The sequence below is a fragment of the Heteronotia binoei genome, chromosome 1 (assembly GCF_032191835.1).
Source record: "Heteronotia binoei isolate CCM8104 ecotype False Entrance Well chromosome 1, APGP_CSIRO_Hbin_v1, whole genome shotgun sequence".
Classification (NCBI taxonomy): domain Eukaryota; kingdom Metazoa; phylum Chordata; class Lepidosauria; order Squamata; family Gekkonidae; genus Heteronotia; species Heteronotia binoei.
The window spans coordinates 46,202,520-46,228,266 of NC_083223.1; the positions used below are offsets into that span (position 1 = coordinate 46,202,520).

Consider the following 25,747-nt stretch of genomic DNA (forward strand, 5'->3'; position numbering starts at 1 on the left):
GGAATTGCTTTGTAGCTCTGAGTTTGAACATTGCTGGCACTTTGGCTGGGTTTAGTTCTTCAGAAGTATTAAAAATATTGGATTCCATTCCTTAAAAGTTTTAATGTTCAGATTCTAAACGCTGTCATCTGGTGTCAGGTTACAGATAGATGCCACATTTTACCCAAAGAATGTGCAATACAGATTCCAGAGTGAGATCTAATTTTTATATTGTTGATGGAAAAATCAGGAGCGAAGGGCCTTTCTTATGAGATGAATAGCCAAGGCTGCCTTACCTAAATAAAGCTTCAGAGTACTTCTGATATCACTACCAAACACCCTGTAAATTTCTGCTGCTATCTAGATTTAGTGACATTGATTCAAAAGACTGCTGTCACACACTTTGTCATTTCTATTATGCCATGTTTTCATTAATTTTCAGGCTCCTTAGCACTTTTGGGTCTTGAGCTCAAGTGCTCTCTCTAGCTGAAGGTGTTTGTGTAGACTTTTTGAATTTTTAAATACTCTTGTCTCACCCCAAAATATTCACACTAGGTGTCAAATTCTTCAGTAGCTCTGCTGTGTGATTGAGAGAGCCTAGCAAAGCAAGCTCTCACTCTTTCCCTCTCTTCCCCTCTTCCTCTGCAAGGGAGGAGGGGGAAGGAGCCTCAGCCAGTAGAGGGAAGAGAGGCGTTGCTCTGTAGCTCCTGTATGATTGAGAGAGCCTGGCAAAGCAAGCTGTGATGCAGAATGAAGCAGGAGAGAGGGAGGAGGAAGCAGAAGAGAGCCAGTTGCTCACGGGATGGATATGAACCTTGTGGGGGCTGGATCCAGCTGTGGGCTTCATGTTTAATACCCTTGCTCAATGTTTGCGCTCCATAGAGGAAGCATAGGATAAATATATTATAAATTGCCAATAAGGGAAAAGGTTTAAGTCTGAGCCTTTGCATTATATAGATCATATGTTAATTGTCCCTTGTGAATTTTGCTACAATGCAATAAGTGGCAAAGTTACTCAGTACAGAGTTGACCCATAGCTTTGGAAAGCTGGGATGTTTTTGTTTGTTTGTTTTGACATCTCAACACTGTGTCCACATGTGTGTTCTGTTCCTGCCTGAAACCCAGTCCAGGAACTATCTAGAACAGGGGTGTTGAAATTTGTTATAAGGGCCAAATCTGACGTAAATGAGACCTTGTTAGGCCGGGCCATGTTAGGGTATGTGCTGGGTGGTGGGAGAATAAAAGTGGATTGGGGCAAGGTGCAAACCATCCAAGAGTGGCCCAGACCCACCACTATGAAACAGATTAGAGCGTTCATAGGTTCATAAGATCAGGTAGCAGAGATATAAACTTTATGAAGGACACAGACAAACACAAAGATTTTTTTTTAAAAAAAGACTTAAAACATGCTTAAAACATTAGCACTCGTTGGACTTAAGGGTGCTTTTTTTATATTTCTCCAGTGGGATCCAGGGAATGAGGAGGGCGAGGAGCAGAAGGAGGATAGGCTTGGCTCAGTAGCTCTGCTTTGTGATTGAGAGAGCCTGGCAAAGCAAGCTATTCCTCCCCCCCCTTCCTCCCCAAGGAAGGAACCTCAGCCAATGGAGAAAAAAGAGGTTTTGCTCTGTAGTTCCTGTGCGATTGAGCAAGCCTTGTGAAGCAAGCTGTTATGCAGAAGGAAGCAAGAGAGAGGGAGAAGGAAGCAGACAGCCAGTTGCTTGTGGGCTTGATAGGAGCCCTCCGGGGGCCTGATTTGGCCCCTGGGCCACATGTTTAACACGCCTGATCTAGAGAGAGAGAGAGTTGCTGCTCATATCTCCTTTCCTTTGAGAAAGAGAGTCTTGTGTGTGGCTTGAGGGATAGGGAAATATCATCCTGCTGAGTTCTGTTTTCTTATTGCCGATTGAGTACATTGTTTTCTTCAAACTCAAACCTAGGATTCATTGGGCTAGTCTGAGATGAAAAACTCCCCCCTCCCCCCCAAAAAACTGTCCTAACAGGACCTTGCTTATTGAGTATATTTTTCATTCCATCTAAGAAGTACAAGGAGGTATATGTGATTCTCCCTTGTCTATTTTACCCTCATAACAACTTTGTGAGTTAGGTTAGGGCTAATTTAGTGGAACTGGATCAGAGTTATCCTGTAAGCTTCTCACTTAATAATTTGAACATATAATAATAATTTTTATTTTATAACATGGGTCTCCTGGATCCTGATCCAAAACTCTTACTGCTGTACCACACTTGCTCTTGCTAGCAGTAGCAGATAGGACTGGAATTTTTTTCTGTGCTGTACTGTATCTGCAGTTAGAGTTAGCATCTTTTCTTTATTTTCATCATGACATCATAAGAGAGCTGTTCCTTGTAGCACTTAGCTTAATTAGGTAATGTTTTTAACCATGTCTGGATGATTTTTTTAGCCATGTCCTCTCACATGCCTAAGGTGCAGTGAGTATATTTTAAGAGTGCTGTGGTTGCAGGAGAGAGCCCAGGAGGAGTTGCAGCCAAAGATGACTACAGCTACATCTCAGGGTTACTTACAGGGTAACCCTGATCCAGTTCAACTATCTTAGCCCTAACCTAATTCACAAAGTGGTTAGAAGGGTAAAACAGGGAGAACCACATATACCTCCCTGTTCTCCTTGGATGGAGTGAAAAATATACTCAATAAGCAAGGTCCTGTTAGGACAGCTTTTGTTGGGGGGGGTGTGTGTGTGGAGTTTTTCATCTCAGACTAACCCACAGAATCCCAGGCTGTGAGTCTGAAGAAAACAATTTTCTTGTGTAGAATTTCTCAGAGTTATTGATATAAGCTCTGGATTAACTTTGGTTTAATTATGACTTCTGAAGACTCTGTTCCTAAATGTTATTCAAAGATACTCAGTGTTCAAAAGAGCAAGACTGAGGGTGGGCATGGACCAGTCCACAGACCTAATTTTGTCATGGACCAGGGGCCAGTTTGTGGTCCGTTTGCCTGGTCCAAACATTTGTGGTTTTGATGGACTGCCCACAGATCATGATTTTTTTAAGGCACTCATTTGGTCCTTTGGAGTGGTCCATGGACCAGACATGGCGGAGTCCAGGAACCTTTGAAGCACTGCCAGTAAGCTCAGGAGGCATTTAGGTGCTTCCTGAGCACACTAGTGTTGCCCTGCTGCCGCAGGCTGATCTGTAAGTGGTCTCAGAAGGCATTTAAATGCCTTCTGAGCCCACTTCTGGGTCACACTGCATCATGGTCCTCAAAGTGGTTCATAAAACAGGAAAGTCCATGGAAGTTCATGAAATTCACAAACCTCCATGGACATTCATTTTTCCGGACCATGCCCATCCCTGATCAAGATTGCACTTCCATTGGTTTTATCCATTGGTGATTACAGTCTGGAGCCAAAGGTCAGGGGAGCAGAGCTTACTGTGCCAAGTCACACACATCATCTGAAATTCTTGCAGTTGCTATGCTTCAGTCTTTACTACTGGAGTTGTAGGTGTTGGCTGGTCTATAGGTTTTCAGTACCTAGTTTATAACTATTCATCTCCAACCTCAACTTTTGGCTGATCTTTTAGATTTTGCAGTGCTGGAACCTGCACTGTGTAGTCTGGATAAATGTGTATACATCATGTTACACAACAACACATTACACAGTATCACATTAGATATTCAAATGTTAGGATCCCTTAAGGAGGGTAAGATAGAGGACAGCATCCCATTTTCACCTTTGCAAGTCATTTCATGCCAATCTATTCTGCAGTCTCTGATTTCTTCACACAAACCTTGTAGGGCCACAAGACATAATGCCTAGAGTCATGATTGCAAAGTATAGAATGAACTGAGGCATGAATCATTAAGATGAATAGCTTGTTTGTTGTCTATGTGGACCTGCTTTTGCCTCCCGCCTTACGCTATTTGTTTATTTAAAATTATTCTAGCCCACCTTTCTGCTAATATCTTCAAGGCAGAAGAAGTAGGAATAAAAATAAAAAGTAGAAGCAACTCATGTATTAGAATAGAAATTGTAACAAGAAGTCTCCCAATAGGCACAAAAATAAAATGACACCATGCACAAAGTGAACATGAAGAGTCAATTAGCTCTCAAAGTGGGACTAAAACTAGGATTCCCATTGAATCAATCTGCCCTTTATAATCACAGATCAAGAAAATAGGCATTTAAACAGAACCACAAGTCACACAAAAAGAATCCATATAAATTGTCTGGCGATATTGCTTGTACAGAGGGCATTGGCATCTTCTCTTTAGGGACAGGTTGTTCAGATAGCCATAGATAACACTGTCACCAAACTTAAGATCAATAAACAGGGAGGCACCACTTCCAAGATAACGTGCTTGATAGTGATCTGTCTTTGGTATCTAGATCAAAGTATTTTCCTGACTGCTCTTCGCAGGTTTCTGCAGTTTGACCATGGATACACTGACCTCTGAATTCTTGATATCTGTCTCATATTTTCATGTCATAGGGCCGTTTTTGTGGACCTGTTTGTGAGTTCCACTCACAGTGTCAAGTGTTCCTTTCTGTTGTGCAGGAGATTGGACCTGTTCCTTAAGCAGTGTATCCACAAGGCAGGATACATCTTATGTGAACTTTGCTTCCTCAGTTCAGAAATACTACATACAACACTCAGTTACCCTCTAGCACACAGATTTGAGTCACGATACAGTAGTGACTAGTCCAGTGGAGGCTCTGCTAATGTATTGAAGAATGTCCAAAAATGGAATATGGTATCAAGAACTATGGCAGTGTTTGAAACAAACAAGTCAACTTGCTTTTCCTTTCCTGAGCTCAGGGAAACAGTTTGACTAAACTGGATCCTTCAAACTAGCTGGTATATGCTGAAGAATTTTGCAGAGGTGTTGGGAGAACATGGCTGCCAATGAGAGATTACAAACTAATTTTCAATGTTTTTATTGAAAGGTTTGTCGTGAGATTTTTTTAAAATAGTAAAAGCAACTTTAGATAGGAGAGTGGACCCCCCACCCCCAAAAAACTGCTGCATAATGAATATGACAACAGCTTTTCATCTTATTTTCACTGCCCTGTATAGAGCTGATTTTACTTTTTTTTTTTTTAAATAATCGTATGACCTGGAGAACCAGTTATTTAAATGTGCTCAAAACCTACATCCATTTTTTAATATTCCAGCTGGGATGGAAGGTTTTTCTTTGGTGCTGTCTAAATTACTTAGCCAATGGTATCCTGTAACTTGCATCTTTTTTGTCTTTCAAAACTGCCTTTCTAGTAGTGATTATACCTGTTCTTTTTAGTATGATGTCCTTGTTTTTCATATCTACAAAACCCAGGTTGTTTTTCATCAAGGGCTGACTTCTGTTTTGAAGTAGGATGATCTGCCTCCTTCCTACTCACCAAATTCACAGGTCGACAAGAACATGCATATACTGTATACTTTACATGCAGGAAGAGCAACAGTCATCTTTGTAGGACGATGTGTGTGTGTGAGGGGTTTTTTTTGTAATAACAGAAATTTGCATGACTGTTTCCTCCGTGTTCCCTACAATTGCAGATCTCTGGAACAGTAGTACATACTTTTTCTAAATAAATAAAATGTTAGGAAAGTGCTATGGCTCACTGATAGAGCATCCGCCTGCCATGCAGAAGGTCTTAAGTGCAATCCGCAGAGTCTCCAGTTCAAGGGATCAGGTAGCAGGTGATGTGAAAGATCTCGACCTTAGACCCTAAAGAGCTGCTACAAGTCTTAGTAACCTTGAGCTCTGTAACAGGATGCTTTTTAAAATGAACACAGTGTTATAAAATATTTTCTAGCATACACACTGCTTATCTTTAGTCACTTAGTTAATGTCGAAAGGCAACATGGCCTGACTAGAGTTAAAAAGTACTTACTGGAGGGATGCATTATGGATAAGTTCTCACCGATGCTTTATATGAACAAGTTAGAAAATCCTGACCATAGGAGATCATTTACTCTATTACAGTATGAGACCCTTTCCTCTGCTATCCTGGAAGGCAAATATAAGAAGATGCCATATGAAGAATGCCTATGTGGAGATAAGAGTGTTGAGTTGCTAGTGCATGTTCTCTTTGATTGTAAAATGTATGAGTATATCAGGGGAATATATGTTAAACCCATAACTGATAGCCTGTCAGGCATAGCTAGAAGAGATTAGCTTTTAATATTTCTAGCCGATAGGAACAGGGAAATTATTTATTTATTTATTACTTTATATTTATATCCCGCCCTCTCCGCAAGCGGACTCAGGGCGGCTTACAATATCATAAAAACAATCAATTTCATAAAACATATAAAACCATAATACATTTATCAAACTATTACGATATCTCAGTCTAGTCTGGCGGTATTAGGTTCTGACTATGACCACCAGCTTCTGTAGGATGTCCGGTGGCAGCCCATTTTCAGTCAACCAGAAAAGCCTGCCTGAACAGTTCGGTCTTACAGGCCCTGCGGAACGCCGACAAATCCCGCAGGGCCCTTATAGCTTCTGGGAGGGTGTTCCAGAGTTCTGGTGCTGCCACCGAGAAGGCCCTAGATCTTGTTGCGGATAACCTGGCTTCTTTTACCTTAAATTACCTTAAAAGTAGCAAAATATGGCTGAATTAAATTGGAGAGCCAGTTTGGTGTAGTGGTTAAGTGTGCAGACTCTTATCTGGGAGAACCGGGTTTGATTCCCCACTCCTCCTCTTGCACCTGCTAGAATGGCCTTGGGTCAGCCATAGCTCTGGCAGAGGTTGTCCTTGAAAGGACAGCTGCTGTGAGAGCCCTCTCAGCCTCACCCACCTCACAGGGTGTCTGTTGTGGGGGAGGAAGGTAAAGGAGATTGTGAGCTGCTCTCAGATTCTTCGGAGTGGAGGGCGGGATATAAATCCAATATCATCATCTTTTAAATAGGAGGAAAATCTGGTTAGATATGGCTAACCATAGATAAGTAGTATCCCACAATAATAAATGGTATTTAAATTTTATGTATTTTATAAATTTTATGTATTATTCAATAGGGAGCTATAATTCTACTGAATGTGTAGATATATTTTAAAGTGAATACTGAGGTTTGCTGATTGAATAGTTATGTCTGTAGTTATGTCTTTGTAGGATAGATTTATCTACTAAATTTTTAAACATAATTGCTCTGTAAAATGTAGCTGGTTTAATCTTTGCTTCTTATACTGTTTGTTTGTCTGTCTGTCCATTTTTTTATCATTCTGAATTGTTACTAAGAAAGTGATGGCATTTGGCCAATAATCTTGAAATTATTAAACTAGTCATTTAGTGAAGATCCTTTGCTGTGGTTGCAGCTGCCTGCAAGGTAAAAATGTGCCAATCAGATGCCCTGAAGGGCAAAAGCCCCATCTGCCCCTGCCTACTTTATATGAACACTTAGCAGTCATCAGGAAAGATGTTGGCACCCACAGGCACCACATTGCAGACACCTGCACTATACAGTTGTCATTTCATTTTTGCAAATCATTATATTCTGAATATCTGCATAGCCAGAAGTGGCTTTTGGCAGAGCAGTTTTACACACTTTGTTTTGTGAGGAAATCTGCTAACTCCAGCAGGTGTGTCCCCTGTCAGGTTACACTTATATGGGGCTGGTTGGAGACCATGAAAAAGATAGCTGCTTTTTAGTTGGTTTTTCTTTTTCTAGATAGTTTCCTGTGTAGTCATAGTTTGTCCCCCTTTCTTACTGTAAACTTTCATTCACAGATTTCTAGTAATTCCCTCCCACCCTGGGATACATGCATACAGGATAGATGCTTGCCCCATTCTTCAAGAGATATATGAATGCTCAAAATGTGACAACTTATTGGGTATACTAGTTATTGTGTTTCTCAGATTGGCTCTGTGAAAGCACAGTACCTGTATTTAGAATAGCACATAGACTAATATGGACACAGCAAAGCAATCCATTACAGAGTGATGACAATGCATTGTCTCACTGCTGGATTCTTTCTAACTCATGGTTCGATCTATTATAAGAAGGGAGGAGGTCAGGCCAGCAGCCTCAGTCTTTACTGTTTCTGGCCAATGGTCATCAGTCTTTATATGTTATAATTTCAGCTGTTTTTACAAAAGCTCTAGTTACATAGCTTAAAAGTCAAATATTCCAGCTCTCTCTCTACTTAGGATGTGTTTGGAGTAAAGCGTATATAGAGCAAAGCATGTACTGTATATAGCAGAATGTAATAATAATTGCTTTTCAGAGAAATGGTCATGTGCCTTTAGGTATAATCTTCCTTTAATTGGCAAGGTTCCTTTTTACTTCCGTACCACAGAATGCTGCTGCTTATTCCCAAATTCTTTGGAGCGTCAAATGTTATAATTTCCCTACACATTTAATATGAGATAAGTTTTAAAACAAGATGTTCTCTCTCTGAGGCCGGGAGGACATATTGCGGGTGATTTCCCATCCTACTTGAAGGGAGGCAAGAACAATATTCTACTTCCTGTTCCTGCTGGGAGTCACCTACTCTTCAGTTTGTTTCCTGCCGCAGTAGGGAAAGCACCTTGGATAGGCTTTGCTTAGCCTTGCTGTCTATTTCTGTCTGCCACTGTTCTATCTACCTTTTCCTTACCTTGTTGTTTCTTCTTCAACCCTCCCCCCTATATTTCTTTCTTCCCCCTACCTCCTCATACTTAATTTCCTGTCTTGCTTTCACTCTTCATTTCCATCCGCTCCTGGCTGTCTCCCACGCCCATCATTTTGCTTGCTCCATTGTGGCTGTGTACCCCGGAGCTGAAATACGCCATTCCCTGACCAGTTACTTCATGCCCAGCAGCGAGGACGACTTTCTCTCTGAAGGAGAGAGAACCTTTGAGCACAGTTGAGGGAAGCTGAGCTGCCTAGACCCACTCACAGCTTGCTTTGGTCACCTCATCAGTGCCACTATTTTGTGGCTCTGCTAAAAAGTGCAGAAAAACGATCGGCGCTACTTAGAAGGACCACAAGCCATGGCAGCGCAGGGAGAACTCTGTCAGCAACAGCTATGGAGCAATCTGCTGGCAGCAAGAATTGCAATCTAGCAGGGATCCTCTAAACAGAATTTTAGTTGAGACCAGAGATAAGAAGGCAGTGCCAAAGTTTTTTCACCATCAAGATAGGAGATCCTCTCATTCTTCTTCCTTTTGTTCCCAGCATTCACTGCTACACTTTTGTCAGGATGCCAAAAGAGGCTTCTGGTCTTCAAAATAGCAGTTTTGTAGGCCCAATTTCACTAATCGCTTCAACAAGTCCAGCAAGCAGTTGGACAGAACAGAGATCCAAAAAAACATCAAGGCATGATTATGCAGACTACCCCATCAGAGCTCGCCTTATACATTTCCAACAATGCTGGCAAATGTCAATCACAGACAATTGGTGCAAAGAAATAGTTTCCAATGAGTACAGAATCGAGTTTCAGTCTTTCCCCCCCTCATTGCTTTCCTCGTTCTCCAGAACACAAGGACCCCCTAAAGAGATTGCAGATGCTGCAGGTGAGTCCACACCTCCTGACAATAAGAGCAATAGAATTAGTTCCACTGGAGAAAGGCAATCTAGAGTTTATTCTATCTTCTTCAACATCCTGAAAAGATCGGGGGTCTAGAGCAGGGTGGCCAGTGGTAGCTCCCCAGATATTTTTGCCTACAACTCCCATCAGCCCCAGCCATTGGCCATGCTGGCTTGGGCTGATGGGAGTTGTAGGCAAAAAACATCTGGAGAGCTACTGTTGGCCACCCCTGGTCTAGAGGGCAGTCCTGGAGCTAAAGTACATGAACAGATTCGTACTGGCAAACACTTCAGGATTGAAACTCTGTGATCCATAGCAGAGTCCCTGCAGCATCAAGAACTTCTGATATTGATCAATTTAACAGAGGCATATATGTATATTCCAATCTTTGCAGGCAATATAAAGTTTCTCAGTGGAAGCCACTATCAATTCCAGGCACTGCCATTTGGCCTGGCAGCAGCCCATAGGATCTTCATGAAGCTACTAGTCAGCCCAGTAGTCCTCCTCAGAGTACATATCCATCCTTATCTGGACAACAGCCTAGTACAGGCCCCTTCATTCAACAGAGTGAATCAGGATACCTCCAGAATGATCCAGTGCCAAAGAACTTTGGTTTCGTAGTAAACATCTAGAACAGCTCCTTCTTGCCTTCACGACATCATAGACACCAGCTTGAATCGTCTATACCTCCCAGCAAGTGAGGCACTAAGGATCAAGAAGGTGGTGGCTGCATTTATAAAAGGCAAACATTATTCTCCCATGATACTCGCTGCACTCCAGGGCCTGATGGTCTCCACCATGGACACGATCCAGTGGGGGAGATTTCACATCAGACAGAGTTTCCTATGCCCATATCAGGTCCATATATCCAAGAAATCAACCTCTCTAAGTGAAAGTCAGCTGCTGGTTGACAAAGATGTTCAATCTACTCCAAGGGAAATTCTCCTGGATCAAGGATGGCATCAGCTTTACATGGATGCCAGCTTCTCCTGCTGGGGAGCAACCTTGCAGCAGACTCCAGTCCAGGGGAGATGGTCCACGGAGGATTCCAAGCTGCCAATAAATGTATTGGAACTCATAGTGATCAAGCTAACTCTTCTCCACTTCGTTCCCATGATCATCAACTGCTATGTTCTAGTCCAAACAGACGTTCACACTTCACTAAATAATGAGTTTTGCAATTGGATTTTTACTATGTAAGAATAGCAAAGATCCATTTGCAAAATTCATTATTTAGTGTAGTGTGAACACACCCACAATATCAGCCAAGGCCTACATTAACAAGGGGGCTCCAAGTTGCATTCACTGTGTAGGGAAGCTTGCAAATTGTTTGATTGGGCTCAGTTCCACCTAGCATCGGTCAAGACAGAACATGTGGAATGTATGTCCCATCACACAGTTGTCAACAACTCAGGCAAGGAGAGCAGACCCTTACCTGGAGGACATCATGACACACTTCAGAAATTTGTGTCTCCATCAATCACAAACTGAAGCATTTTTACACTTGTTACTACCATCACAAAGCGGAAGCCACAGATGCATCGATGGCACCATGGCCGAAGGAACTCCTGTATGCCTTTCCCCCCCAACTTACAGGAACTATCCATCCAACAACCCCTAACCTTGCAAGTATTGACAGATGTGTTACAGCAGGGACTGATTTTCCACCCCTATCCAGATTGTTATCACTTGACCACTTGGAGGTTAAAAGGAGAAAATTGCTATGCTTAGGGTATTCCCACCCAAGTCACCAGGACCATTTTAGCATCCAGGAAGGCCTCCACCCATACAATATATAATGTTACATGGAAAGCTTTTGTGAGATGGTGTCACAGAAAAAAGGATGATCCTTTCCATCCAACGGGCAGCACTATCCTAAACTGCCTCCTGGATGGGCTGGTGACAGGACTCAAGGCAGCAACCGTTCATCGACAAGTGGCAGCACTATCATCTATCTTTCCTAAGTACCACAGAGAACCCATCTCTAGATACCCTCACATTCAGTGTTTTCTGAGAGGAGCAGTTCTTTCTCAACCTTCACAGTTACACAGGTTCCCAACCTGGAAATTAAATACTGTATTGTCAGCCTTAACGGAACAGCTGTTTGAGCCCATCAAGGAGATTTCCTTGTTATATCTTTGGATGAAAGTTCTCTTTCTGATAACCACAACATCTGTTCAAAGAGTTTCGAAGCTGGGAGCTCTCTCAGTGAAGTCCAATTTATGCATATGCCACAAGGATAAGGTCATGCTTTGCACTGATCCAACCTTCCAACCCAAGGTCAATTTGGTCTTCCACAGGCCGCAGGAGATCTGTTTGCCTTCATTCTGTCCTCCACCCGAAGGAAAAGGTGTGGCACATCCTCGATGTCCGAAGGGCCTTGAAGTGCTACACATACAGAATAGAATCCATTTGAAAGACAGATACTCTCTTCATCAATATCTCCTCTCCTCATACGGGAAAAAATCTTCAACGGCAGCCATAGTAAGAACATCCACATGTGTATTGCAGAAGCTTATAAAAGCCAGAGAATTCCAGTACCGTCAGACATGACACACTTGGTACGCAATGCAGCAGCAGATGCAGCCCTACCTAATAGAGCACCCATAGAAGAAATCTGGAAAGCGATGGCATGGTCATCGTTATCCACATTCATTAAACACTGGAAGATCAATGCATATGACTCTGAAGATGCAGCGTTTGGTCATAGGGTGTTACAAATGTTCTGGGGGATATCGACAAAGAAGGCCCTCCCTTACATTAGGGACACTGCTTTAAGATGTCCCATAAAATGTCCTCCACCTCAGAGGGAGAATGACCATGAAGGGTCCTTCTGCTCTGAGGAGGACATCTTGGCCATCCCAGATTGCTGTCAATGTTCTCCAGAAGTCCAGTCAGCAGGCAAGCAAAGATAAGCGTAAAGATAGACAGAATGTTAGCAGATACAACCGTTATCAATTCAAATGTGGGCACTTTACCTATTCTGGTCTCTAACTTCTTTACGCTTTGTTTATGTTTTTTTCTTCCTGTTTACTGTCGCTTCTGTAAGTGTTGTACTAGTTGTTTTTTCCAGTTATTTCAATGTTCTGCTGCTTTTCGGAGTTACTGAACTGAAGAGAGTGGGTGACTCCCAGCAGGAACAGGAAGTAGAAAAAATATTGTTCCTGCCTCCCTACAGGTAGGATGGGAAATCGCCCACAAAATGTCCTCCTGTCCTCAGAGGAGAAGGACCCTTCACGGTGAGTATCCAGTGGTCATTTTAATCTTGTGGGTTTTTATTAGAGCTGAAGTCTTGAACAATGAGCAAGCAGCCAGCATGGCTATGTGCTTCCAAAAAAGTGTGGAAGGTATTTTCAGATCATGAGTCAGTTCAAAGTAATATTTCTAGAAATGCTATTTAAGTGCCCAATGAAAGGATTTCCAGTGAGGCATATCCAAAGTTGGGGTATGAAGTCAAAACTACAGGACTGCTTATGTCTTTAGTTCAAAGTATTATGTGTCCTTTCAAGAACTAGGATATGCATCAGGGAACCAGTCCTCATATATTTAGCTATGATGAGTACATTAACTTTATATATAATACAAACACTTCTTTAATTCTGCAAGCATAGATAAGTCCTTGTCTGCCAATGCAAATACTTCTTTCTCAGTCTCAGAGTGATTAAAGTGAAAGCCTTCCGAATTAACTATGGCCATAGTCACCTTTGTAATTTTTCCTTACTTATTATAGTTTTCACTTTCTTTTAAAGAATATGATGGTTTGTGGAGAGAACCAGTATGTGAAATAAATAGGTAAATATTGAAGAAGCCTGCTTATTAAATAATTATTACAGTTATAACCAAAGAATTGACAGCTGGTTCATTATGCAATAAGGAAGTCTTGTCTTATCTCCTGCTTGTCCACTTATGGTTGCCATATCATAATGCTGCACTGACAGTAAAGCCACAGATGACAATTTACTGTCTATGAAATCCTTAGCGGTGTGGTATTCTTATTGGGTATAGAATCTAGGCTCAACCATTATGTTTTATTTATTTGTCAGCTCTCTAGGTAATGAACATGTTATAACAAACATCAAAAAGATAGTTTCCCAAAATATTAAACCTTTCTGTGAAACCATAAAACCTAACAATATGTTTTATGTCTCTATGTAAAATTTGGCTTCAATTCTACTTTCTTCTTAGCTGCTTCTTTCTTTATCTTCATCTTCCACCATTTCCTCTCGTCTCTGCTTTTTAGCCCACTACATTTTTAGTCCCATGTTATCAGAATGCTTCCAGTCCAATTTCTGTGAGAAATGAAAACTTGTCAATTTGGCTGGGATTAGTTCACAGAAGAGTAGCTTTGTGGAGCAGGCTGACTGCTGGTAACCATTTGTAAAAATAGTGATTAATTAGACAATTGAAGACTGCAGCAAGGTCATCCAACTGAAGGATGTAGGGGTGAATCCAGTAAACACTTCTACTCATACAAGAGTGCTTGGGAAAGTGGAAACACGCAGTCATCGTAAGTAATCCTCGTGCTAAATCAACTTGAGTGGTTCTAGATGTGATTACTTCAAATACAAGGTTTGTCAGTGGAGTCGGTTCACACACTGAATTACGAGAAATCAGATGTAGTTTGTGAATGAGTGAACTGGCCTTTTGGACTACAAGAAAATGAGATGAGCAGGTGGAAGCTGTATTAGAGAAGCAGGGGAGAGAATGACACCGTTGTGGAGTGAAGTAGAGTTTTCTGCTCTTGGGCTGAAAATACCGCAATCCTTTGAAAGAAGGCTTTTATAGAGAAACAAAAAGTTTATGCCCTCCAGTGTCTATTTCTCTCTAAGCAGAAAAACTGAAAGTTGAATTTCAGGTGAGAAGATAAGTCCCTCAAACCTGTTTTCCCTCTCTTCCTGTCTTCACTTACATGGGTCTACCTTTGGATATTTATCATGTATCTTATTCACCTGAACGTTCCTAAATCTTGGTGTGTAGTGTCATTTTTCTTTTGCCTTATAATGTAGTTAGCCAGTAGGCTTTAGGATAGATTCATTTCTCGGTCTTTGGAAGGGGAATGAAGACCTGTTTGCAGGACCTTCTCAATTGCCTGGTAAGAAGAGAGAGATAGGGAACAAATGTTATGAGAGATGCATTGTGAAGTGGGAGTCTGTCTTTCATGAGATTCAGGATATAAGGTTTGTAAGTTGCTATCTTGGAGCATTGTATACGATGGATTTTAAATGTCAGGATGCTAATGGGAATGGGGTTTGTTTGTTTTTTCTCTTTCTCTCTCTCTCTCCTGCACGTTTTCTGACAATAAGCTAACTCAGAAAGGAATTAATAAATTAATGCAGTTCTGCTCAGAACAGATTATATTAGGTAATTGGTTCTTCATAACTGCAGTACCACAAATGAAATAGTCATGGGAATGGATATGTGATACATTTCTTGATTGTGAGGGAAAAGAAGTAGCAGATGAAGTGTGGGAAGTGCTAAAAGAAGAAACTTAAAAACTGGAATTAATTATTTTGGCTGCCATGCTTCGTTATATCAAAGTCAGTGTGAGTTCTATCATATAAAAGTCTTATTTTTAAAAGATTGGCTGGTATCTGTTTAAGTTGTGATAAACAAAAATGCATTAAAATATGATATGAATTTTTTTTGGTTGGCTTGTCTCTAACAAGGATCAGATTATCAGTGATACTTTCTTGAAATAAGACATTTGTAAATTTAAGTCTTTTTATTTAGTTGCAGTCAGATTGATATGTCAGATTTCATGCTATTAATGCATGCAAATCCCATGCACTTAAAAATCATGTTGTAAATTGTCATTTATGGCACATTTCCAAAACTTGCAGCTATCAATATTTAGTAGTTCAAATTCTGTCATGTATTCTGTGATTAAAATCTGAGAGAACTAGAAAGTTACTGAATTTTTGTCAAATTAATTTTTGGTAGGAAAGTGTGAGAAAACTTTTGAGCCCCACATACTGGTGTTCCTGTCTTTCTGTGTTTTAAGAGTATCTTGAGTGATTAGGTAATTGCAGTTTCTACTGTATGAGCACAGTGGGATGATTGAAATAGGATCAATACTACAAAGTAGGAGTCAAGTGGTACCTTTAAGACCACAAAGTTTTATTCAGAATATAAGCTTTTGTGTATGCATGCACACTTCTTCAGACGAGGAACCAGGTACACTGAGCAGAGTTACATGTAGCTGGTAGGCAGTGGTTTAGAATGCAAAATGGTACAAATTTAAAATCCAGTGACAGACTAGTAAAAGTAACAGATTGAGCAAGCCTTTGATCTGGGTAGCATGAGCGTGAGAAACCAATAAAACAGTAACATGTCAAAATGTTTTTGGTTACTACATGCTGTGTAGAGATTATTTAGACCCCTTGCTATATTACAGCTATTGGTATAGATAGAAATTAAGTGAGAATGCTGTAGAGCACATTTGTTCTTGAAAAGCGATAATTATCCAGAGAATTTCTCCCAGTAATATCAATTTTTTTTATTCCAAGGATCCCAGGGTTGACTTGTGTTTTTTTTCCTTTTTACTCATCCCCACTACACTACTATCACTACAATTTTGCAAATAGGATTAGACAGAGATATTCTTTCAATGCAATGTTATACAGTGAAGTAAAGAGAGTGGGAATTTAAATCTGCATTCTCCTCTCCCCCCTCCCCCATTTCATCCAATGCTATCTATTGCATCATGCTGACTGCAGTCCCCAGCTAGAGATATGAACACCCTGGAAAAAACCTGAACATTTTAAAAAGAATCCCTCCCCCATCCCACTCCGAATGTAAAAGTTAAAATTTTTTAGAGTGCTGGAAAAAAAATATATGAAATATCTGTGTTTTGGAGCAGTTGAAATACTTTTAAAGACCCCCCTCCCCCCGGACTGCTGTTGCATAGGGATGGGATTTTAGTGTTCTTTTGTGCAGCTGAAGTTTTTTATTGTTTTAAATCTCCGCTGCCTCGTTGTGATGGTGGTGTTCTATTTTTATGGTGCCGTAAGCTGCTTGGTTCATTTGTGAAGAATCTGTCAAGAAAGAACATTCTTAATTATAGCCGAACGTAAATTAGGCTGTTACCAAAATGACTGTGAAGTTATTTTGAGTATATATTCACAAGCTTAAATTCACCAAACCTCCACACAGGTGCTCCTTTTTAATGTAAATTGTCCAGTTGTACAATTTGTTTTCGTAGTGCCAGCTACAGGGACTGGGGGTCTTCATTGAGATACGCAAATGGCCAGATAGGCTATTACTGGGGTTGGGGGGATGCCCCATGGGCATTTTCGCAGGCTTTTACATTGATGTTGATGTAAATGTTTTATAAATGCAGGAAACCATCTCTCCAAATCTGTTGGAGTCATCTATCTTTTTGAATCTTCAGGTGCCTTTGGAATTCTGGCACAGCATTGTGGGTGCAACCCCAGAATGGCTGCCGGCTGCAGGAGTCAGAGCCAGCACAGAATGGCTGCCACAGCTTACTGTTAAGTCACACAGTGAAGATCCTTATGCTGTGGTGGCAGCTGCTTACCAAAGTAACGCTTTTAAAAATTTGTGCAGCTGATCAAAACTCCAGTGGCCCATGGGAAGCCTTGCTGGACAAAAGCCCCACCAGGTGACTACACACTTTCTAAAAATACTTAATGGGTGCCATGGTACCCGTGGGCACCACAGTGGGACCCCCGGAGAGCCACTTTGGTGTAGTGGTTACGTGTGTGGACTCTTATTTGGGAGAACTGGGTTTGATTCCCCACTCCTCCACTTGCACCTGCTAGCATGGCCCTGAGTCAGCCATAGCTCTCGCAGGAGTTGTCCTTGAAAGGGCAGCTGCTGTGAGAGCCCTCTCAGCCCCACCTACCTCACAGGGTGTCTGTCGTGGGGGGAGAAGATATAAGAGATTGTGAGCCGCTTTGAGACTTTTCGGAGTGGAGGTCAGGATATAAATCCAGTATCTTCTTCTTCTTTTTATATCAGTATCAAATATTGGAACATGCTAATTAGAAAGTTGTGGCTAAAATTGTGCATTGTTTTAATCATGTTAGTACATTCAGGCTTGTTGTGCTTGCCTTTGCCTTGGATATTTTTTGTTATATGGTATTTTTAGTGTGGTTGGCTTTCAACTTTTGTTTAAAAAAACGGAGAGAGGAAGTGAACATTGAAATCACTTTAATAACATATTTCCTGCTTGAAGTGTGTTTTATCTATGAGGCCTAGACAGAGGACATGTCATTTCCTGGATTACTTATCTGTAGTACAGATGGTCTGTTGTGCTACATAACTCTTGACCCCCATGCATACATCAGGATTTGTAAGTGTAGCACACATGAAAACCTTCACTTGGTAGTAGTTCCTTAAATCAGTGGCCCCAGCCAGTAGATCAAGATGGGTAGCCATGTTAGTCTGTCTGTAGCAGCAGGAAAGAGCAAGAGCCCAGTAGTACCTGAAAAGACTAACAAAATTTGTGGCAGGGTATCTGAAGAAGCGAGCAGTGACTCACAAAACCTCATATCCTGCCACAAATTTTGTTAGTCTTTAAGGTGCTATTGGACTCTTGCTCTTTTGTACTACATAGGCACTAATGCTGAATATACTTGTGTGGGACTAAATAGCATTTGAAACTAATGGGAGATTTCTAAGTAAATATGCTTATGAGTGGGTGTTTTTTAATCTGAAAGATGTCCTCCAGCAACAGTTATGGAAACTTAATGTGATTGCTGAATTCCTAAATAATGTTGTACAGAACTTGACTGTTTATGTTATTGACAATTTCTACATATACCCTTCTTATATAAAATGTTATATAATATAATATAATATAATGTAATTTATCTGTGTAACATCTGTTGATGAATGCCCCCCCCCATCTCTAATCAGAATGGGTTGTGCTAATTTATTTTTCAAAACATCGATAAATAATACTGTTTCGAAGCCTACTGCAGAGTTTGTACCCTTGTCACATACTGACAATCTCTCTGAACATCTTCAGGTCTTTGTGAACCCTTACACCTTGGCCTACTATTTTCTTACCTATCCCAAAACTGATATCATTTAGCCTCCACAAGCATATCATATTGGAGGCTTCTCTTTTTGGGTGGTTTTACTCTTGTTTTATGCTGATCTATGCTGCAACTGAGATTGTATACATGAGGAGATAAAGATTTCTCTTTCCATAGCAAACATGTCAGTGGAGGTGAGGCATAGTGAATCAGAAAGAAACTGAAAACTGTTTTTTAAAAAATCGCATCTCCTAATGTTGATTATAATTAATGCCTATACAAAAGTTTGCCACAGCTACATGTTGTAAAAGAAACAACATCTGGAATTATGAGGCTCTCTCTCTCTCTCTCGGCTTGACTTCGCGAACAAAGATTTAAGAAGGGTGCAGTAGTCCACGTCTGCTGCAGGCTCGCTGGTGGCTGACAAGACCAATGCGGGACAGGCAGATCCGGCCACAGTGGCTGCAGGGAAAAGTCTGATTTGGGGTTGGTGCTGTAGCAGTGCGATTCTTCCGCAATCTCCTTTTGTCCTCAAGACCAGCTATGCGTGCGTTCTCAAAGGAAGAGACAGCCTGGTGGATGGTGTGCCTCCATGCTTTGCGATCTGAGGCTAGGTCAGACCACTGGTGATGGTTGATGCGACAGGTGCCAAGGGATTTCTTCAAGGAGTCCTTGTACCTCTTGAGGCTAAGTTACCTAAAAATAAGTGAGGTATCTGTATATCAGTTTCTCAAGCATGGGCAGAATACTTAAATCTGCAGATCGGGCCCTATTGAGAAAAATTAGATTTTTCTTCAAATGTTGAAAAAACTGCAGGGCTGCAGAAAAATCTGATTATCTGTAAAAAAAAAATTAAATGTGTTTTTTTTTTAAATCCCCCCCCCAACTATACCATTCTCTATACATTCACAAAAGATGGGATTACCTTCTTTCTATGGTAGTGGCTTCTGATAGGGCTGCTTTGATCCTGCCTTCAATGATGATAGCCTGAGAAAGCCACTCTGGACCCACCCTCGGTGGTGGCAGCAGCCCGTCAGAGCTGCCCTCAGTGGTAGTGGCCTCTGAGAGCTGCTCTGGGCCCACTCTCTGTGGTGGCAGTGACCATTCAGATCTGTGCCAAGCCCAGCCTCAGCAGGCTGAGAGAGTTGCGCTGGGGTTGGACTTGGCAGCCTGTAAGAGTTGCACTGGGCGCAGTGGAATGCAAGAGCCATGCTGAGTGCAGCAGCCTGTGAGATCTACTTTGAGCCTAAACGCAACACAGCCACCTGTGAGAGGCACACCGGTTCTGGACATGCCAGCTGCAAAGCCTGGGAGCTGCACTTCTCATCCTACCATGGTATGAGAAGGAGAGTGGAAGGACAGAGAAGTAGTAACTTCCCACTTATCAATTAGGCAAAACTGTAGGTAGGAGGAGTTATCACTCTCCCCTCCCACTCCAAGCTGGCAACAGAGGAGGGGTTGACAGCCAGGGGTTGGGGGGTGAGTGTCTTAAGTGGTGGTGTTGAAAGAAGCAGGGGATGAGTGTCAGAAAAGGTGTAAAGGAGATAAAGTAGAGATGTCCCATTCTTGCAAGTTCCTTATGGGTCCCCACTTGTTTATGACACTCAGCATGCAGACCAAAAATATGCAAATAGTGGTTACCCAGTGATAGGAAAATATTTCTGCAAACCTGGGGGAAACCTCACAGTTGCTAAAATATGTATAAAGGAAAAATACAGATTTAAAAAAATCTTTTGAAATGATGTCTGCACTTGATATCTCAAAGCAGTCTACCCTGTTTGTTCTTCAGTATGTGGGCCATATTGGTTTATTTGTGTGTGTTGTTGAGGTCTGTGTGGTTTAGCTTTCCAAAAGGAGGTGTTTTAAGAATGTTAGAGCCCTGCTGTAACAACCTGGTGTTTCATCTTGTCCAGCATCCTGTATCATGCAGTGACCAAAAAGTTTCTCTTGAGGGTCAGCAACACGGCATAGAGGCCAAGGCTCCTGGCACTGGTATACAAAGGTTTACTGCCCCTGAATGTGGAGATTTCCCTTTAGCCACCATGGCTAGTAGCCACTGATAGACCTCTCTTGCATAAGTGAGGTAGATGCACTGGTTTCTTTCTGTGGATCCCAGAAGCCACTGGAGAATTGAACAATAGCGTGTTTGGTTTTTCTGGGCTTCAGAAACTTAGTGTAAAAGGGTCAGTTAATTTTAGAATTCCTCCATTATGTTCCCTTTTAGACATAATATTTAGGAAGGCTGACAGAAGCAAGAAAGTCAACTGAAGTAGGCTGTGGAAAGCTACACAGTTTCAACAGCTCTACTCATTAAAGTAGTAGATCATTTGCAGGGAAGGGCTACAGTTATTGCTCTCCTGAGCATTATAGAAACATGTTTATAATTTTATCTCTGTTTATCTCTGTTCTTTTATCAAGCACAATGAAATTAATTCCGTAGTATTAATGGGAGCTAAGAGCCCTGTGGTGCAGAGTGGCAAACTGCAGTACTGCACTCCAAGCTCTGCTCACAACCTGAGTTTGATCCCGGTAGAAGCTGGGTTCAGATAGCTGGCTCATGGTTGACTCAGCCTTCCATCCTTCCGAGGTCAATAAAATGAGTACCCAGCTTGCTGGGGGTAAAGTGTAGATGACTGGGGAAGGCAGTGGCAAACTACTCCATGAAAAGTCTGCGATGAAAACATTGTGAAAGCAACGTCACCCTCGAATTAGAAATGACTGGTGTTTACACAGGGAATTACCTTTACCTTTAATGAGAGCTACTAATGAGCAGGGTTAAGTTGCTGCTTTTTTGTGTATGTGAGGTATGGAATTACCGTATTTTTCGCTCCATAAGACGCACCTGAGCATAAGACGCACCTAGTTTTTAGAGCCGTTTGTGTGAATTTATAGGCATTTGTGTGAATTTTTTGCAGTATTCGCTCCTTAAGACGCACACACTTTCCCCTCCACTTTTTTTTGGGGGGGGGGAAGTGAGTCTTATGGTGCAAAAAATACTGTAAATATAAACTATCACAGAGAAGTATCCAGTATAGCAGGGGAAAAGAGAGCTAAAATCTTATATGTGAGTTACCTTCTGGCACTGTTTATTGGATGCCACTTCAGATCTATTAAATTATTGTATTTTACCCATCTCATCTTCACAGGTGAAGGGGGTAGTAACATACCTGTGTAATAATTTCTAGATGGGACTGGCCTTCTTCCTCACTTCAGTTTTTTTTTTTTTATGTCAACAGATTATGAATTACTGGTTCAGGCCAAGAAACAACATAGCTTGTTATTCTTTCCCAATAGTGACCAGCCAGATGCTTCTGAAATTTGCAAATGGGCAGTAAAGAAGGTTGCCCTATTGGCCTCCCATTTCTGGAATTCAGAGTTATTCTTCTGTTACTGTATATGAAGCGTTCATTTAGACATTCTAGATAGTACCAACCAATCTACCCTCTATGAATTTGTCTAATCCATTTTCAAAAAAGTGATCTAAATAGTGGCTACTACTTCTATGATACTGGATGCCATTATTATATATTGTGTGAAGAAATAATATATTTTGTTTTCCCGAGATTTATTGCCTGTTAGATCTTGCTCCCTCCCCTACTTGTTAGAAATCTCCCATCTGATTACTCTGTGACAGGCTGCTGCAGCTGGTGCAAAATTCTGCCCCTCTTCTGCTTGTAGTAGGATACAGAAAATATATTTGTTCTGGGCGCAATTCAATGTGTTTTAGAGGCTTGGGCCCTGTATTCATAGGGATAGTCTTCTCCTGTATGTTTCCCCCAGGGTTAGCTAGTGGTGCTTCATTCTTATGTACCCTCCTCTCCCAAATGCACATACATACATAGACATTCATTGTTTTAATTTGAAAAAAAACGATTTGTAAAGCTAGGATTAAATATGAAAAGTAAGAGCTTCTTCAGCATCTTAATTATAGTTGGAAATACAGAGTATGCCATACAAGCTACTTTGTAATCTGTGTAGCAAAATATCACGTCCTCTCTGTGTAAGAAACTATAGAGCAGGAATGGGTGAATTTCTGTAAAACTAAATTACAATTAACCTTTTAAAACCTCTTTTTATAGGATGGCCTGAATTCTTTGGTTCTTGACCTGGATTATCCAGCACTGAGGAAAAACAAGAATATAGACAACTTCTTAAATAGATGTAAGTTTCATTTACATACTGTCCCTGTCCAGTGATACTGAATAATTTAGAGATGTTACATCTTACTTAGTTTTTAATTTTGCCTGAAAAAGCCAGACTGATTTTAAAAGAGAGACTTCTGTTTTCATCATATTTGAAAAACAAAGCTGTGTTTGTTAGGTATTTCATTAAATTATTCAAGGCTTCAGAATAATATTATTAACTTTTCTGTGTAATTATAGCGGTAACTTTGAGAGCCAGTTTGGTGTAGTGGTTAAGTGTGCAGACTCTTATCCGGGAGAACCGGGTTTGATTCCCCACTTCTCCACTTGCACCTGCTGGAATGGCCTTGGGTTAGCCATAGCTCTGGCAGAGGTTGTCCTTGAAAGGGCAGCTGCTGTGAGAGCCCTCTCAGCCACACCCACCTCACAGGGTGTCTGTTGTGGGGGAGGAAGGTAAAGGAGATTGTGAGCCGCTCTGAGACTCTTCGGAGTGGAGGGCGGGATATAAATCCAATATCATCTTCTTCCAAATTTCAGTACCACATAGTACCTGAGATTCTGATGTATATTATATAGATGGAGAACCTAATTATTTGACATACCAAACTTCTTCTAATGGTAAACATTTTATTGAGAGCTCTGACCAGTAGATATAAAAGTCTTTACTGATGTCAGTGGATCACTAAGAAAGCAGCAGTTAGTTTTTATACCCTGCTTTTCTGTACCTTAAGGAGTCTCAGAGCTTCTCCAAATCACCTTTTTTCCTCTTCCCACAACAGGCACTTTGTGAGCAGAAACAGTGCCAGGCTTTTTTGGCACCCTATGCAAGGCTTACTACTCCCCCCCCCCCCCCCCCCGGCCAACCAATTTTCAAATACAGATAAATTGTAAGGAAAATGAAAAGCACAAAACTTGAAATTACTCCCTGACCTGGATAGCCCTGGCAAACCTGATTTCCTCAGATCTTGGAAGCTACACAGGGTTGACTGTGGTTAGTGCTTGGATGGGAGACTTCCTTGAAATACTCAGTCAGCAGGACAGGGGCAGCTCTATTCAGCCACCTCTCTGAATATCCTCCAGGCCCCCATTAGGGGTCAGTCACCAGAGGGCAACATGACTTCCAGGTGCAGGCAGACACACATACATACACCCCCCCGAAACCCCCTCCCCCAAAAACAAAAATAGCGAACTTGAAATAGCTATTTAAAAAAAATTGTGAGAACAAGTAGTACAACAATCTTTCATTTTCTTTCTCAAATAGAAAACAGTTTTAGCACACAAATTATTTTGGATAATCCTGTGAATTGTGATGTTACAACTTAAATCTCTTGGATATTTCCATTTCAGGCACATCAGAATCTCATTTTGCATGCCCTTTTCCTTTGCAAATTTTGTTACCAATTCCTTCAATGCTGATGCTTCAGTGTTTTCAATTGAAGTAGCTGCCAAACAAGTAGTCTGTTTTGCAGCAGTGTTGAGCATATGTACATTTTTATGTTTGATCTTTGAAAAGACTTCATGTGGAGTAGTAAGGAATAAAACCCAGTTCTACAGATTAGAGTTCATCACTCTTAATCTTGTGCACTGGCACAAGTGGAAGCACACGATGAAGGCTTTTGAAAACGGAGAAATTTCCCCCTGGCTTGAATCAACTCTGCCAAGACACTATAGGTGGGATCTAGAGATCTGCTTGCGGAGGATACTTATGGTCACAGATCTTTCCCACTTTCATCTCTTCCAAGCGCTCCAAACGTTAAAAGAATTTATTCTTGAGGTTGCAAGAATCAGTTGGAACACAGATGAAAAAGCTTTTACGGGGAAGGGGGAGGGTACAAAATTCAGTTTCTCTCTTTTCAGTCAGTGCAGCTTCACTAGCAGAAGAGAAGATAATTTTGTCCTCCTTCTTCTCCCAACAGCAGCCTTCAGACCATGGCTGTTAGTTCACACAGGTTCCACAACGCCAGGAATAAATTCTCCCAAAGTTAGAAATGCTGGAGTGAGGGGCATGTAGAAAAGATCTGTGGTTGCCAGGATCATGGATCACTGGATCCAGGTATATAAGGCTTAGGAATTGGAGGAGGAGAAAGTTTCCATATCCTGATCTTTTGCTATACAAATAACACATTGATAACAAATGCTTAATATGTATTATACAAGTGAGGCGTACTGTTTCTACATTTTGGCTTGTAATTTCTGTTTGAATCTTGAAAAGATGAGAGCCAATGCAGTGTATTGGTTAGAGCATTGGACTGGGATCTGAGAGACCTGTATTTGAATTTCCATGGTACTATGGGCCAGTCACTTCATAGCCTAACCTACTTCACAGAGTTGTTGTGAGGATAAAATGATAGAGATAATAATGATCTAAGTAACTTTGGGTCTCCATTTGGGAGAGAGACGGTATAGATAAAATTTATTTATTTATTATTTATTTATTACTTTACATTTATATCCCGCCCTCTCCGCAAGCAGACTCAGGGCGGCAACCATTTAAATGAAAACAACCATTTAAAGAAAATGTAATAGTTTCTAAAAATATAGATAGATGACCCAGTATATGACCATATGTTGTGCACACTGTAATGACATTCTTTAAATTTGTTTTAGTTGAGAAAATTGTGGAAAAAATTCGAGCGTTGCAAATGAAAGCTGAAGACTATGATGTTGTTAAAGTGATTGGAAGAGGAGCATTTGGAGAAGTACAGTTGGTAAGAATCAGAATTGCTATAAGACCACTGAACTTACATTTCAGTGGTAGTGAAGTTTTACATGAATAAATTTTGGTTTTATGTTATTAATATGTTTTATCCTGTGTGTTTTATCTATGTTTGTAAGTCTCCTTGAGCTCCATATGGAAGAAAGTCTTCTGGTACTTTGGAATAATCACAACTTTAACTTGTCTCAGACATCTTTACTTCATATTGCATGCAGAATTCTGAAAATGTATGTTGTGAATATGCAAACGTATCATAAAATACAGTTCCTTGTACAAAAACAATTGGCCTCCCAATAGTCTGTTTTTTCTTTATTCACTCTTCCAAAGGGAAAGTGGCTTGACTTTATACCCTCCTTAGATGACTTGGTGGTTAGTTCGCCTCAAAAGTGTGTGATGCTCAAAGTATGACAAAACATG

At 41.0% G+C, this 25,747-nt stretch overlaps 1 protein-coding gene across 1 annotated transcript in view; it reads left to right on the forward strand.

Annotated features, from left to right (window-relative positions):
* Positions 1-25,747, forward strand: part of ROCK2 (Rho associated coiled-coil containing protein kinase 2) — a 115,548-nt gene that overhangs the window by 19,753 nt on the left and 70,048 nt on the right. Inside the window, exons 2-3 of the mRNA XM_060233879.1 lie at positions 22,552-22,633; positions 25,222-25,322. Of these exons, the coding sequence (XP_060089862.1) occupies positions 22,552-22,633; positions 25,222-25,322 (183 nt within the window). The remainder of the gene's footprint in view (positions 1-22,551; positions 22,634-25,221; positions 25,323-25,747) is intronic.